This window comes from Lutra lutra, chromosome 10, assembly GCF_902655055.1.
Source record: "Lutra lutra chromosome 10, mLutLut1.2, whole genome shotgun sequence".
NCBI classification, from domain to species: Eukaryota; Metazoa; Chordata; class Mammalia; order Carnivora; family Mustelidae; genus Lutra; species Lutra lutra.
In genome coordinates, this window is record NC_062287.1 from 98,801,545 (window position 1) to 98,814,362 (window position 12,818).

Below are 12,818 nucleotides of genomic sequence, written 5' to 3' on the forward strand. Positions count from 1 at the left end.
GCCTTTTTCAAGCCTGGCTAGAACCTTGAGAATCATCATTCTGAACTCTATATCTGACATATTACCAATGTCTGTATTGATTAGGTCCCTAGCCTTTGGTACTGCTTCTTGTTCTTTTTTTTTGTTGTGAATTTTTCCGCCTTGTCATTTTGTCCAGATAAGAGTATATGAAGGAGCAAGTAAAATACTAAAAGGGTGGCAACAACCCCAGGAAAATATGCTTTAGTCAAATCAGAAGAGATCCCAAATCGTGAGGGGGGAGAAAGGGGATAAAAAGGGGTTCAGTAGAAAAAAAAAAGAAACTATTAAAAAAAGAAAGCTGATAAAAAATATAAAAAGGAAAAAAAATATATATATTAGATAAACTATTTAAAAAACGTTAAAAAAGAAAACGGTAAAAGTTAAAAAAATTTAGCAGAAGAAGAGAAAAAAAAATTAAATTAACTGCAAGGCTAAAGAATCATGGGGAGAAAGCCATGAGTTCCATGCTTTGCTTTCTTCTCCTCTGGAATTCCGCCGCTCTCCTTGGTATTGAAACTGCACTCCTTGGTAGGTGAACTTGGTCCTGGCTGGGTTTCTCGTTGATTTTCTGGGGGAGGGGCCTGTTGTAGTGATTCTCAAGCATCTTTGCCCCAGGCGGAGTTGCACCGCCCTTACCCGGGGCTGGGCCGAGTAATCCGCTCGGGTTTGCTGGGTTTGCTTTCGGGAGCTTTTGTTCCCTGAGCGCTTTCCGTAGAGTTCCGGAGGACGGGAGTGAAGATGGCGGCCTCCCAGTCTCCGGCCCAGAGGAGCCGAGAGCCCGGGGCCCCACTCCTCAGTGCGCCCTCAGAGAACAGCGCCCAATGACTCCCGTCACCCTGGCCTCCGGCCGCGCTCCGAGCTGACCGAGCCTGCGACCGGTTCAAGGTAACCCCGAGTTTAGAGCTCACTCCTCGGCTCTGTCTCTGTAGCCGGCTTCCCTGTTCTAATACCGGTAAGCTCTGCGACACTCAGACACCCACGATCCTTCTGTGACCCTGTGGGACCTGAGGCCGCGCTGACCCCGTCTGGGCTTCACCCCAGTTAAGCCTCTGGAGCGATGTCCCTCAGCAGAACAGACTTTTAAAAGTCCTGATTTTGTGCTCCATTGCTCTGCCGCTCGCCGGGAGCCGGCCCCTCCCCCCGCGGTCTATCTTCCCGTCGCTTTGGATTCACTTCTCCACCAGTCCTACCTTGCAGAAAGTGGTTGATTTTCTGTTTCTGGAATTGCTGTTCTTCTTCTCTTCAATCTCCCGTTGGATTTGTAGGTGTTTGCAATCTTTAGATAAGCTATTTAGCTGATCTCCCGCTACCTGAAGTAGTCTCAGCCTGCTACTTCTCCGCCATCTTGACTCCTCCCTCTGTATCTTGTTTTTTAAATCCATCCCACCACTCTATGTCTTTTGATTGGTGCATTTAGGATGTTTACTTTCAAAGTAATTATTGATAGCTATGTAATTATTGCTATTTTTAAAATTTGTTTTCTTAGTTCTTCTTTTAAAGATTTTATTTTATTTTTTTGACAGACAGAGATCACAAGTAGGCAGAGAGGCAGGCAGATAGAGAGAGAGGGAGGAAGCAGGCTCCCCGCTGAGCAGAGAGCCCGATGCGGGGCTCGATCCCAGGATCCTGGGATCATGACCTGAGCCGAGGACAGAGGCTTTAACCCACTGAGCCACCCAGGCACCCCTTCTTTGTTCCTTTCATTTTCTCTTGCTTTTTCTTTGTGATTGATGAATAGCCATAGTGTTTTGTTTGGCTTTCTTTTTATGTTTTGTGTATGTATCATAGATTTTGCTTTTGTGGTTATCATGAGATTCATATATAGCATCCTAAGTAAATAGCAGTGCATATTAATTTGATGGTCATTTAAATTCAAACACATTTTATATTTATTTATTTTACTTTATTTTCTTTTTTAATTTAAATTCAATTAGCCAACATAGAGTACATCATTCATTTCAGATGTACAGTTCAGGAATTCATCAGTTCACATTTCTGTATTTAAAAAAAACTCAGAAAAAGGATAAATCTTTTTCTTTTTCCTTTTTCTTCCATTTTTACTTCCTTCTCCACATTTTTAAAAAGAGATCTTATTTATGTATTTGACAGAGAGAGAAACAGCAAGAGAGGGAACACAAGCAGGGGGAGTGGGGGAGGGAGAAGCGCAGGGAAGGCGGGGCGGCTGATGTGGGACTCTGTCCCAGGACCCTGGGATCATGACCTGAGCAGGAAGCAGACACTTAATGACTGAGCCACCCAGGTGCCCCCTTCTCCACATTTTATACAGAGCTGTCATATATTACATCTTTTTATTCATAGTCTTCAAATACTAATTATGGCCATTTTTTTCCCACCTAAAGAAGCCCCTTAAAAAAAAAGAAGAAACCCCTTTAACATTTCTTGTAAGGCTACTTTAGTGATGATTAACTCCTTTATCTTTTGTTCTTGGAGAAAGTTTTAGGTCAATCTGGTTTGATCTGGCTTCTTGTGGCTTTGTTTTGGAATGCTGCCAGGACTGGCCTCTGACTTTCCCAGAACCTGGCAATGGTTTCTTTACTGGCCTCTAGGTGTTTCGTTAGAACCTAATTAACTGCCTCTAACATTAAATGTTCATTTATTTATTTATTTATTTATTTTACTTATTATTATCATTATTATTTTAAAGATTTTATTTATTTACTTGACAGAGAGAGACCATAAGTAAGGCGAGAAGCAGGCAGAGAGAGAGAGAGGAGGAAGCAGGCTAGGCTCCCCACTGAGCAGAGAACCCGATGTGGGGCTCGATCCCAGGACCCCGAGACCACGACCCGAGCGGAAGGCGGAGGCCTCAACCCACTGAGCCACCCAGACGCCCCGACTTAATATTATTTTTTATTATGTTCCATTAGTCACCATACAGTACATCATTAGTTTTTTAAAACTATGGGATTTTTTTCTGTGCCCAAGGACAGAAGGATCTGTTCCAAGGCCCTTAGAACTATTCCTCACCTCTCCTGCTTAGAGCATCAGGGGTGGGGTTCTCTTTGTTAGCCACATGTCTGTCTCTCTTGTTGTTCTTTTGCCATTCTACCTTCGGTTGTTTAGTAGCTGTTCAGTCAGCCTCCAGCTCTTCTGGAATAGTTCTATTAATAGGTACAATTTGGTGCGTTCTGTGGACTTCCATGGTGACATAAGAAGACTGAACCCATATCCTCCTAACCCAAGGAACATGGTCATTGGAGTCTTTGATCTATAGCCATTAGGTCAGAAGCCCTGGTGATAACCTGGGTTGCAACTGGTATTTGCAGTGCGGGGCAGGGTCCAATCTTCTCGGCCTGAACTCTTAACCTGTGGGATTTGAAACTATCTCCAGATACATAGTGTCAGAATTGAATTGAATTATAGGACACCCTGCTGGTTTCTGAGAATTGCTTGTAGGTGTGGGGAACTCTTCTCCCTGCATTGCAGTTTGGTGTCAGAATCATTATTAGACCTGAATAGAGTTTTCTGATTCTCTGGATTTGGGAAACTTTCTTATGTCACACAATTTGTGTCCTTGCAGAGCTAAGTACTTTGTCGGCACTCAGGGCAGAGAAGCCATGGGAATCAAGAACAACGTGACTGAATTTGTGTTGTTCGGCCTTTTCCAGAGTAGGGAAATGCAGCACGTGTGCTTTGTGGTCTTCTCCCTCTTCCATGTGCTCACTGTCCTGGGGAATATTCTGGTCATCATCACCATCAATACCAGCAAGACCCTCAATGCTCCCATGTAATTCTTCCTCAGCCACCTGTCTTTTGCCGACATGTGCTATCCATCTGCTACCACACCCAAGATGATTGCTGACACTTTCGTGGTGCACAAGACCATCTCCTTCAATGGCTGCATGACCCAACTCTTTTCTGCTCACTTCTTTGGTGGCACTGAGATCTTCCTCCTCACAGCTATGGCCTATGACCGCTATGTGGCAATCTGTAGGCCCCTGCACTACATGACCATCATGGATCAGTGGAAATGTGGCCTGTTGGCTGGGGCCTCCTGGGTGGCTGGCTTCGGGCATTCCATCTTACAGACCCTTCTCACAGTCCAGCTGCCCTTTTGTGGGCCCAATGAGATCGACAACTTCTTCTGTGATGTTCATCCCTTGCTGAAGCTGGCCTGTGCAGACACTTACGTGGTAGGGCTTATTGTGGTCGCCAACAGTGGCATGATCTCCTTGGTGTCCTTTATCATCCTTATTATCTCCTATGTGGTCATCTTATTGAACCTGAGAAGCCTGTCATCTGAGGGCCGACACAAGGCTTTGTCCACATGTGGCTCACACATCATCACTGTCCTTTTGGTCCTTGTGCCCCCCCATGTTCATGTACATTCGTCCCTCCACTACCCTGGCCGCTGACAAGCTTGTCATCCTCTTTAACATTGTCATGCCACCTTTGCTGAACCCTCTGATCTACACGTTGAGGAACAATGAAGTGAAAAATGCCATGAGGAAGCTGTTTAGAGTAGAGGGGAGCATGGGGGAGAAGTGACAGTACAAGGAATCTCATCCAGCCTGGAACCTGGGAAACTTCCCATTTTATAGCATCTCCAATTTAATGCTTGTAATGACAACTGTATAATAATACTGATAATCCCACATACTCCTTTAAGCCTTCATTTACTAAATATTAATTGATTGTCTGCAATGAGTGAGGCACTGGGGATACAAATAAGAACAACATGTAATCTTTACCCTCAAGGGGGTCACAATCCAGGATGTTCTTAGGGTGATACTTAAGGGCTCATTCAGGAAGCCCGTGAGGTTTACCAATGAGGGATTAAATTAAATACCACGTATGCATGAGTTTATTCCTGGGTTCTTTACTCTGTTCCATTAATCTATGTGTCTGTAATAAAGTTTGAAATAAAAATGATGCTTTTGGCTTTGCTCTTTCTGATGATTATTTTGGCTGTAGAGGGTTTATTTGTTTCCATACAAATTTTAGGACCGATTTTTATATTTTTGTGCAAAATGTCATTGGAATTATGATGGGGATTGCATTAAATTTGTAGATTGCTTTGAGTAGTATGGATATTTTAGTAATATTTATTGTTTCAATCAATGAGAATGGAATATCTGCTCATTTTTGTGTGTCCCCAATGTTTTTCTTCAATGTCTTATAATTTTCAACACACAGATTTTCACCAACTTGGTTAAAATTATTCCTAAGTATTATTTTCTTTTGGATGCTATCATACATGGGATTTTTTTTTTCTTGATTTCTCTTTCAGATAGTTCGGTTATTTAGTGTATAGATGCACAATTGAGTTTTTTTTCTCAAACCATATACTTTGTTTTTAATTAAAAATACATTATATAAAGCAGGACTTATTTTTCAAAGTATATGATATTTACACAATTTTTTCCTCTAGTCAATACAGTGAAAAGTCTAATTTTTATTTCAGGAAGTTTGGCTTTCTTATAGGAATACTACTGGTTCATCATTGTAAAGAATTTGAAAATCAAATCATGAACTTGGAAAATTTCTGGATGGTAAAATGCTATGCTTACCTTCTGTGTCTTTTCCTTAGCTAGATTCCTTGTTTCATTCTATCTTTTTTTTTTTAAATATCTTTTCACTGTAACAGAATTCATTGTTTATGCACCACACCCAGTGCTTCATGCAATACGTGCCCTCTGTAATACCCACCACCTGGCTCCCCCAACCTCCCACCCCCCCGCCCCTTCAAAACCCTCAGATTGTTTTTCAGAGTCCATAGTCTCTCATGATTCACCTCCCCTTCCAATTTCCCTCAACTCCCTTCTCCTCTCCTTCTCCCCATGTCCTCCATGTTATTTGTTATGTTCCACAAATAAGTGAAAACATATGATACTTGACTCTCTCTGCTTAACTTATTTCACTCAGCATAATCTCTTCCAGTCCCGTCCATGTTGCTACAAAAGTTGGGTATTCATCCTTTCTGATGGAGGTATAATACTCCATAGTGTATATGGACCACATCTTCCTTATCCATTCATCCATTGAAGGGCATCTTGGTTCTTTCCACAGTTTGGTGACCATGGCCATTGCTGCTATAAACATTCTTTTCAGAATAGAATGAAACTTGAACTTCCATAACTTTCTCAATGTGCTAGTTAACAGCATTAAATCGTGTACTTGATTATATATGGTTAGTGCCTATATTTTGGGTAGTTATATTACATTTTTTTCTTTCAACATTCTTTTCTAAACTTCTAACAGAGTTTTTTGCCCAAAATCATTTTCTTTTTTTGCCATTTTTTAAAAAAATTTCTTTTCAGTGTAACAGTACTCATTTTTTTGCACCACACCCAGTGCTCCATGCAATATGTGCCCTCCTTAATATCCACCACCTGGCTCCCTCAACCTCCCACCCCCCACCCCTTCAAAACCCTCAGGTTGTTTTTCAGAGTCCATAGTCTCTCATGGTTCACCTCCCCTTCCAATTTCCCTCAACTCCCTTCTCCTCTCCATCTCCCCATGTCCTCCATGTTATTTGTTATGCTCCACAAATAAGTGAAACCATATGATACTTGACTCTCTCTGCTTAACTTATTTCACTCAGCATAATCTCTTCCAGTCCCGTCCATGTTGCTACAAAAGTTGGGTATTCATCCTTTCTGATGGAGGCATAATACTCCAGAGTGTATATGGGGACCACATCTTCCTTATCCATTTGTCTGTTGAAGGGCATCTTGGTTCCTTCCACAGTTTGGCAACCGTGGCCATTGCTGCTATAAACATTGGGGTACAGATGGCCCTTCTTTTCACTACATCTTTATCTTTGGGGTAAATACCCAGTAGTGCAATTGCAGGGTCATAGGGAAGTTCTATTTTTAATTTCTTGAGGAATCTCCACACTGTTCTCCAAAGTGGCTGTTCCAACTTGCATTCCCACCAACAATGTAAGAGGGTTCCCCTTTCTCCACATCCACTTCAACATACGTTGTTTCCTGTCTTGCTAATTTTGGCCATTCTAAGTGGTGTAAGGTGGTATCTCAATGTGGTTTTAATTTGAATCTCCCTGATGGGTAGTGATGATGAACATTTTTTCATGTGTCTGATAACCATTTGTATCACAATTGAGTTTTGTATATTTTTTTTATCTTGCAACTTTACTGAATTTATTTATCCGTTCTAACAGTTGGCTGTTATTTATTTCCATACAAATTTTGGGACTTTTTAAATACTTCTGTACAAAATGCCATTGGAATTATGATAGGGAGTGCATTGAATTAGTAGATTGCTTTGGGTAGTATGGACAAAGTCAGCAAGACTTAATGAGCATGTATTATATGCCAGACATTGATAGATGGTGAGGCACTAGGATCTAAGTGACTTATACATAAATCTGTTAGAATTGGAAGGTACAATAGGAATAATCCAGCTGAACTCTGTCATTTTATATAGAAGCAGAACCAGTTAAGAGTGAGAAGTGGAGGGGCAACTGGGTGGCGCACTCAAGTTAGGTTATCAGTTAATTAATCAGTTATGACCAGAGCTAGTGCCCAGCTGTCCTGGCCCTGTCAAGTCCTTGCTTTCCTCTCTATTCCTTCTCCTTTACATTTTTAGTAGTTTAGTCTGGAAAAAAGTTCCCTTTATGTCCTTCCTTCAACTTTCTTCTCCTTATTATTATTTATATTCTCTTTTATGCCTAATTATTTGGTACAAAAACTTTACAGAAATCTCACTAAACTAATTGAAACAGATTTTGAAACTTTCCTAATCATAGTTTGTTTGGTAGTGTTTCACCCAAGAGAAAAGAAATTCCATGGGGGGAGTTTTTCCCTTGATTATTGTGTGTGGCTTAATTTATTTTCAATAGTTCAAGGATCTAAGCATTTAACAGAACCTTGGACTCTCAGTGGGTAGCTTTGTTTTCTACATGAAAAAACAGCATCTTAAATTCTCTGAGCTTGCTGATTTATGTGACTTTTGTTTACTTCTTCGATGTTATCCAAATATCAACCCAGACCCAGATCTTCTAAATTTTCCTTTTTGTGATTTATCTTAGATGCCATCTATTTATTTTCTAAAAGCTCCCTGGAACATGGTGTTTTCTTACTGGGAGCAAGATCTGATTCTTGAATCACAGTAACAGCCACCTGGCATGTTCTGATGGTAGTTTAGAGCTATTAAAAGAGAACTGATTTCTGATTTAGTAGCTTGGGAAATACCTAGTGTGTGGCTTTGGGAAGCAATGAACCTCTCAGCCTCTATCACTTCTCTATGAATAACGGAAGTTAGAGTAAAAGGCCTCTAAATATTTTCAGCACCACTCTAAGGGGCTTAGTTGAGTGTGACCTGGACTTTGCTCATTGGGCCTATCAGTGAAAAATCAGCTGGGTGGGGACTATTAGCTAAAGCACCTTACTTGTCCAGGGACCAGGAGTCCCAGAGAGCAATCCAATGCTCCAACCTATTTTAGTTTTCCCAACCAGATCATCACTTTGAGAATGAGCTATTCCAACAGAGTCACTCCTTTCATACTTGCACTTGAGTATTTTGAGATCCATCTGATCTAATTCCCTGTTCTAAGGTGGAACAAAACCACACCGGATGTTCTGATCTAAAGGTAGGTGACATGGCTGGAAAGAAGGTATAAAGTCAGCTGTAGGATGTTGGGGGAGGACAGTTCCTTTTTTTAAGCCACGAGTTTTCATTTGTATATGAGGTGGTTTGGTTAGAAGTAATTTTGGGGAATGTGAGCAGAGGATGAGGCTAAGAATCACATTTATTCATTTTCTAAATTTAAATTCAATTAGCCAACATATATTACATCATTAGTTTTTGATGCAGTGTTCAGTATTCATTAGTTGCATATGACACTCAGTGCTCATCACATCATATGTCTTCCTTAATCCCCCTAGCCCAGTTACCCCATCCCCTCACCTACCTTCCTTCCCACAACCCTCAGTTTGTTTCCTGGAGCCAAGAGTCTTTCATAGTTTTTCTCCCTTTCTGATTTCTTCCCATTGAGTTTTCCCTCCCTTCCTATGTGAGCCTCTGCTCTATTTCTTATATTCCACATATAAATGAAACCATATAATTGTCTTTCTCTGATTGACTTATTTCATATGGTATAATACTCCCCAGTTCCATGCTGACGTGAGTGGTAGGTATTCATCCTTTCTGATGGTTGAGTAATATTCCATTGTGTATATGAACTACATCTTCTTTATCCATTCATCTGTTGAAGGGCATCTCTGCTCCTTCCACCATTTGGCTATTGTGGACATTGCTGCTATGAACTTTGGGGTACAGGTGCCCCTTCTTTTCACTACATCTGTATCTTTGGGGTATTCATTAATTTTTATTATTAAATATATGTAACATAAAATTTGATGATTTTAAAGTCCTTTACAGTTTTGTGATTCTGTGAGGTACCATTTTGGAATGATGAAGTGGGAAGTGGGAGTGTGTGACTGGGAAGGAGGTTTCATTAAATCATCTGAGATCAGTCACATTGGGTACCTCAAGCTCTCTCTTACATTTATTTGTGAGTGTTGTCTACATTCTGTCATTATGCTCTAGTCTGGGGTCCAGTAGGTTGTCTGATGTGGTGTCTGGATGCTCACCTGCTGATTTAGGCTTTCACATGCTCATCACATTTTCTTTCCATGCCCCTCAGTGAGGCAGCATTGTGGGGAGAGAGAAAGTACTTCTCACCAGCTCTGTGGGAGAGGTGGTGGGAATGGCTGGTGGCACATAGCAGAAAGAGGAATAAATGCAGAAAAGACAGAGATGATAGGAAAAGGTAGTTTAAAAAAAAAAAGAAAGACTATCAGATATTCTATCCCCTCAGGAGAAAGCCTAGAAAAACTTGACCTGATATTATTTCTTTCTGGTTTTTGAGTGATCTCTCAGATTGGTCCTGTTTTATTTTCCTTAATTTTAGCAGTGGATAATAAAGTAAATAGTTAAGTTCATGCTCAGATAAAAGGTATATGTTTGTGTAGGCAAATATTCCTCAGACCTCTAATGAAATGTTTAACTCTTAGGTGTTACATACTTAGAAATTATACATGGCAATGATTATAGAGCTTGGGATCTATGGTTATGCTGCTTGGATTAGAATCTTGGCTCCACTCCTATGTAACCTCTGGCCAGGTGATTCACTTATCTTTGATTCTGTTTCCTCTTATGTATAAAAAGGGATGATAATAATAATACCCACATCACAGGTTTGTTGTGACAGTTAAATCTATTAATGTATATAGAGCACTTGTAAATACATGGCACAAGGACTTTTGCAATGCTAGCTATCATTATTCATGAAAATTGAGTTAATAATAACAATTAAAAAATATTAAACAGATAATTTTTGATTATGATGGTATATGATGGGACACAGTCCCAGAAACTACAATTATAAGACCATCTGTTAATTTCTATAAAATTATGTAGTGTGATAATGTACCATAGGAACACAAAGGAGAGAATATATTATTCCTCTTGTATTGTAGTGAAGTTCTTTGTGTAATTAGAAAGGAGGAAAACTAAACTCAGAGAAGGGAGAAAGGACACTTTGAAGTGGGAAATAACTGGATAACCATCATTTGGGAATATACACGGGTACAAAAATAGGCAATGGCCAGTTCAAGCTGGACCTGGAATCCATAAAAAGAATATTATAACTTAGGCTGTAGGCAATAGGGAGATATCGATAGACCTTAGATATTGATAGATTTTAGAGATGTAACAGGACCAGATTTACATTGAAGGATAATCACCAGAGTATTTTCCAATGCTCAGGGAATGGGGTGGAGTACTAAAGACCAGCTTCAATGGACACACAAGACTGGAAATGGGTTGGAAGGTGGGTGGTGTTGGAAGGACAAGGAGAGGATGTTTCTGGCTAAGTGAGGCTTTGTGGTGGGAATGAGCAGTATAGGCTTTGGGATGGGGAGAGGACATGAACAGAGGGGAGTTGAAGCTTAGTGGGTGAGAGGGTGATTGCTGAGGTGGCTCAGTCTGTGAAAGTCTTTAAAAGTGAGTCCGAGGAGTTCAGGTCCCCCCCTGGCTATTTCTATGTAGGGGAGGATCTGAGGAAAAAAAGGTTTAGGACACAATTTTCTGGCTACAGTGTGTGGGGTGGATGGGCAGGCGCATCTGGAGATGAAGAGGCATTGGTAATTTGGGCATCTGCGGATAGCATGTGAGAAGGGGTGGTAGGAAGAGTGGAGAGAAAAGGCACACGGGGCTGGGGAATAGTATGATGGGAAATTCGTGCGGTGTGGTGATGACTGGTGTGTACATGAAGGGGAGGCATGGATCAAAGGTAATATCAGACCTACAGTCTGGGCAGCTTGGAGAGTTTTAAGAGCATTTGATTGTTAGTGAGTCTTAAAATCTTTTAATATGTATACTGATTTTTTTTACTTATTCTTTTGTGAATCACCTGTTTATATATTTTGCCCATTTTCTGTTGGGATACAGGTATATTTCTTAAAGAAGACCTTTTTTGGGTTGGGTCATTAAGCCTTTCTCTAGTATTTTTCTGACTCTAGAATGCTAATTTCTTTATTGTTTTTAAAGTTCAGTGACTTTATTTAGTTTTAAACTTCAGCATGTGTGCTTGTCTGAGGAACTCTGACATACACACTACCTTATTTTGATCTGTATCACTGAATTTGTTTCTCTGTTGATTCTGGTCCTTGCTGTTCAGGTGTGTTTTTAATTTTTCTTAAGTATATTTCTTGCAAATTTCAGTATGAAATCAGAGTTAAGGGAAAGAACAATGAAGATAACATTTAGAGCTGAGGATCAACATGCTCATGCTTTTCATCCCTGTTTCTCATGGGTTATATGTGGTGGAAAAATTCCCAACATGGCACCTTAATCTAGAGCAACCTTTTTCAATCACATGATATTTTTAGCTTGAAGTGTGTATCTGATCTGTATTTATTCTGTATAGTCTTGTGTGTTTATACATATATGAGAGATGCTCAGTAATTGTCTGTTCCAGGGGAGTAACTCATGGAGACATCTTAAGCCTTGTATACTTTTAGGCTCACTACAACATGGAACCAGAGCAGGGAGGCTGGCCAGTTATAACAATGCTCTTGGAAGACAAACTCTCAGAGTTCAGGATCTCTCAGTAGTTTGCTTAGTTTCCCAAGAGATGGGAAAAATAATAGTTAAATGGAGATAGATGAAGTCTCTCCAGAGGATTTGAACACTTGTTACACAAACAAAGTTGCAGAAGTTGCAGCCTGCAAAAGAATCTGATTTGAGTAAGTTGAAGACTGATGTAATTGAGTTGAGAAAACCATACTCAGGACCTTTTGGAAAGGGAAGAATTATTAGTAGGAAGATGTTTCCTGAGGCAGAGATGAGGAAACAAGGGATTTAGGAGTAGAAGTGTTTCATGAGATTTTCCCAATAGAAGAGAGCTATCAAAATACAATGAAGATAATAAATGCTATGAAGATAATAAAGGCTATGAACTTGAACAGCTCCCAAATTCAGAATGTCTTATAGTGAACTGGAAATGAGTTTCTGGCTGAAGTCAGAAAGCCTGGTTCTGAGACCCAGAATTCACCACTTTCTGTGTGACCCTGGGTGCATAGCCAATCTCCCTGAGCCTTACTTTTCTAATATGCAAATTCATTAGATTGCTAATATTTAATGCTGAATGAGTACATAGGGGCCAAATGAATGAGTTGGTGATTAGTGTATTGTAAAGTGAATTACAGAGTCTAACATGTTATAAGTGAGGTGAATCAGTTGCAATCGGTGTTTGTTTTATTGCAGGTCTCTCATGACCTTGTGTCCAGAACACCTAACTGGATTCC

At 40.3% G+C, this 12,818-nt stretch overlaps 1 protein-coding gene across 1 annotated transcript; it reads left to right on the forward strand.

Annotated features, from left to right (window-relative positions):
* Positions 1-3,599: 3,599 nt before the first annotated feature.
* Positions 3,600-4,530, forward strand: LOC125079472 (olfactory receptor 4S1-like). Its single transcript, XM_047693101.1, is given in 2 exon segments — positions 3,600-4,349; positions 4,351-4,530. Coding segments are annotated over 2 exon segments (930 nt in total).
* The last annotated feature ends 8,288 nt before the right edge of the window (positions 4,531-12,818 follow it).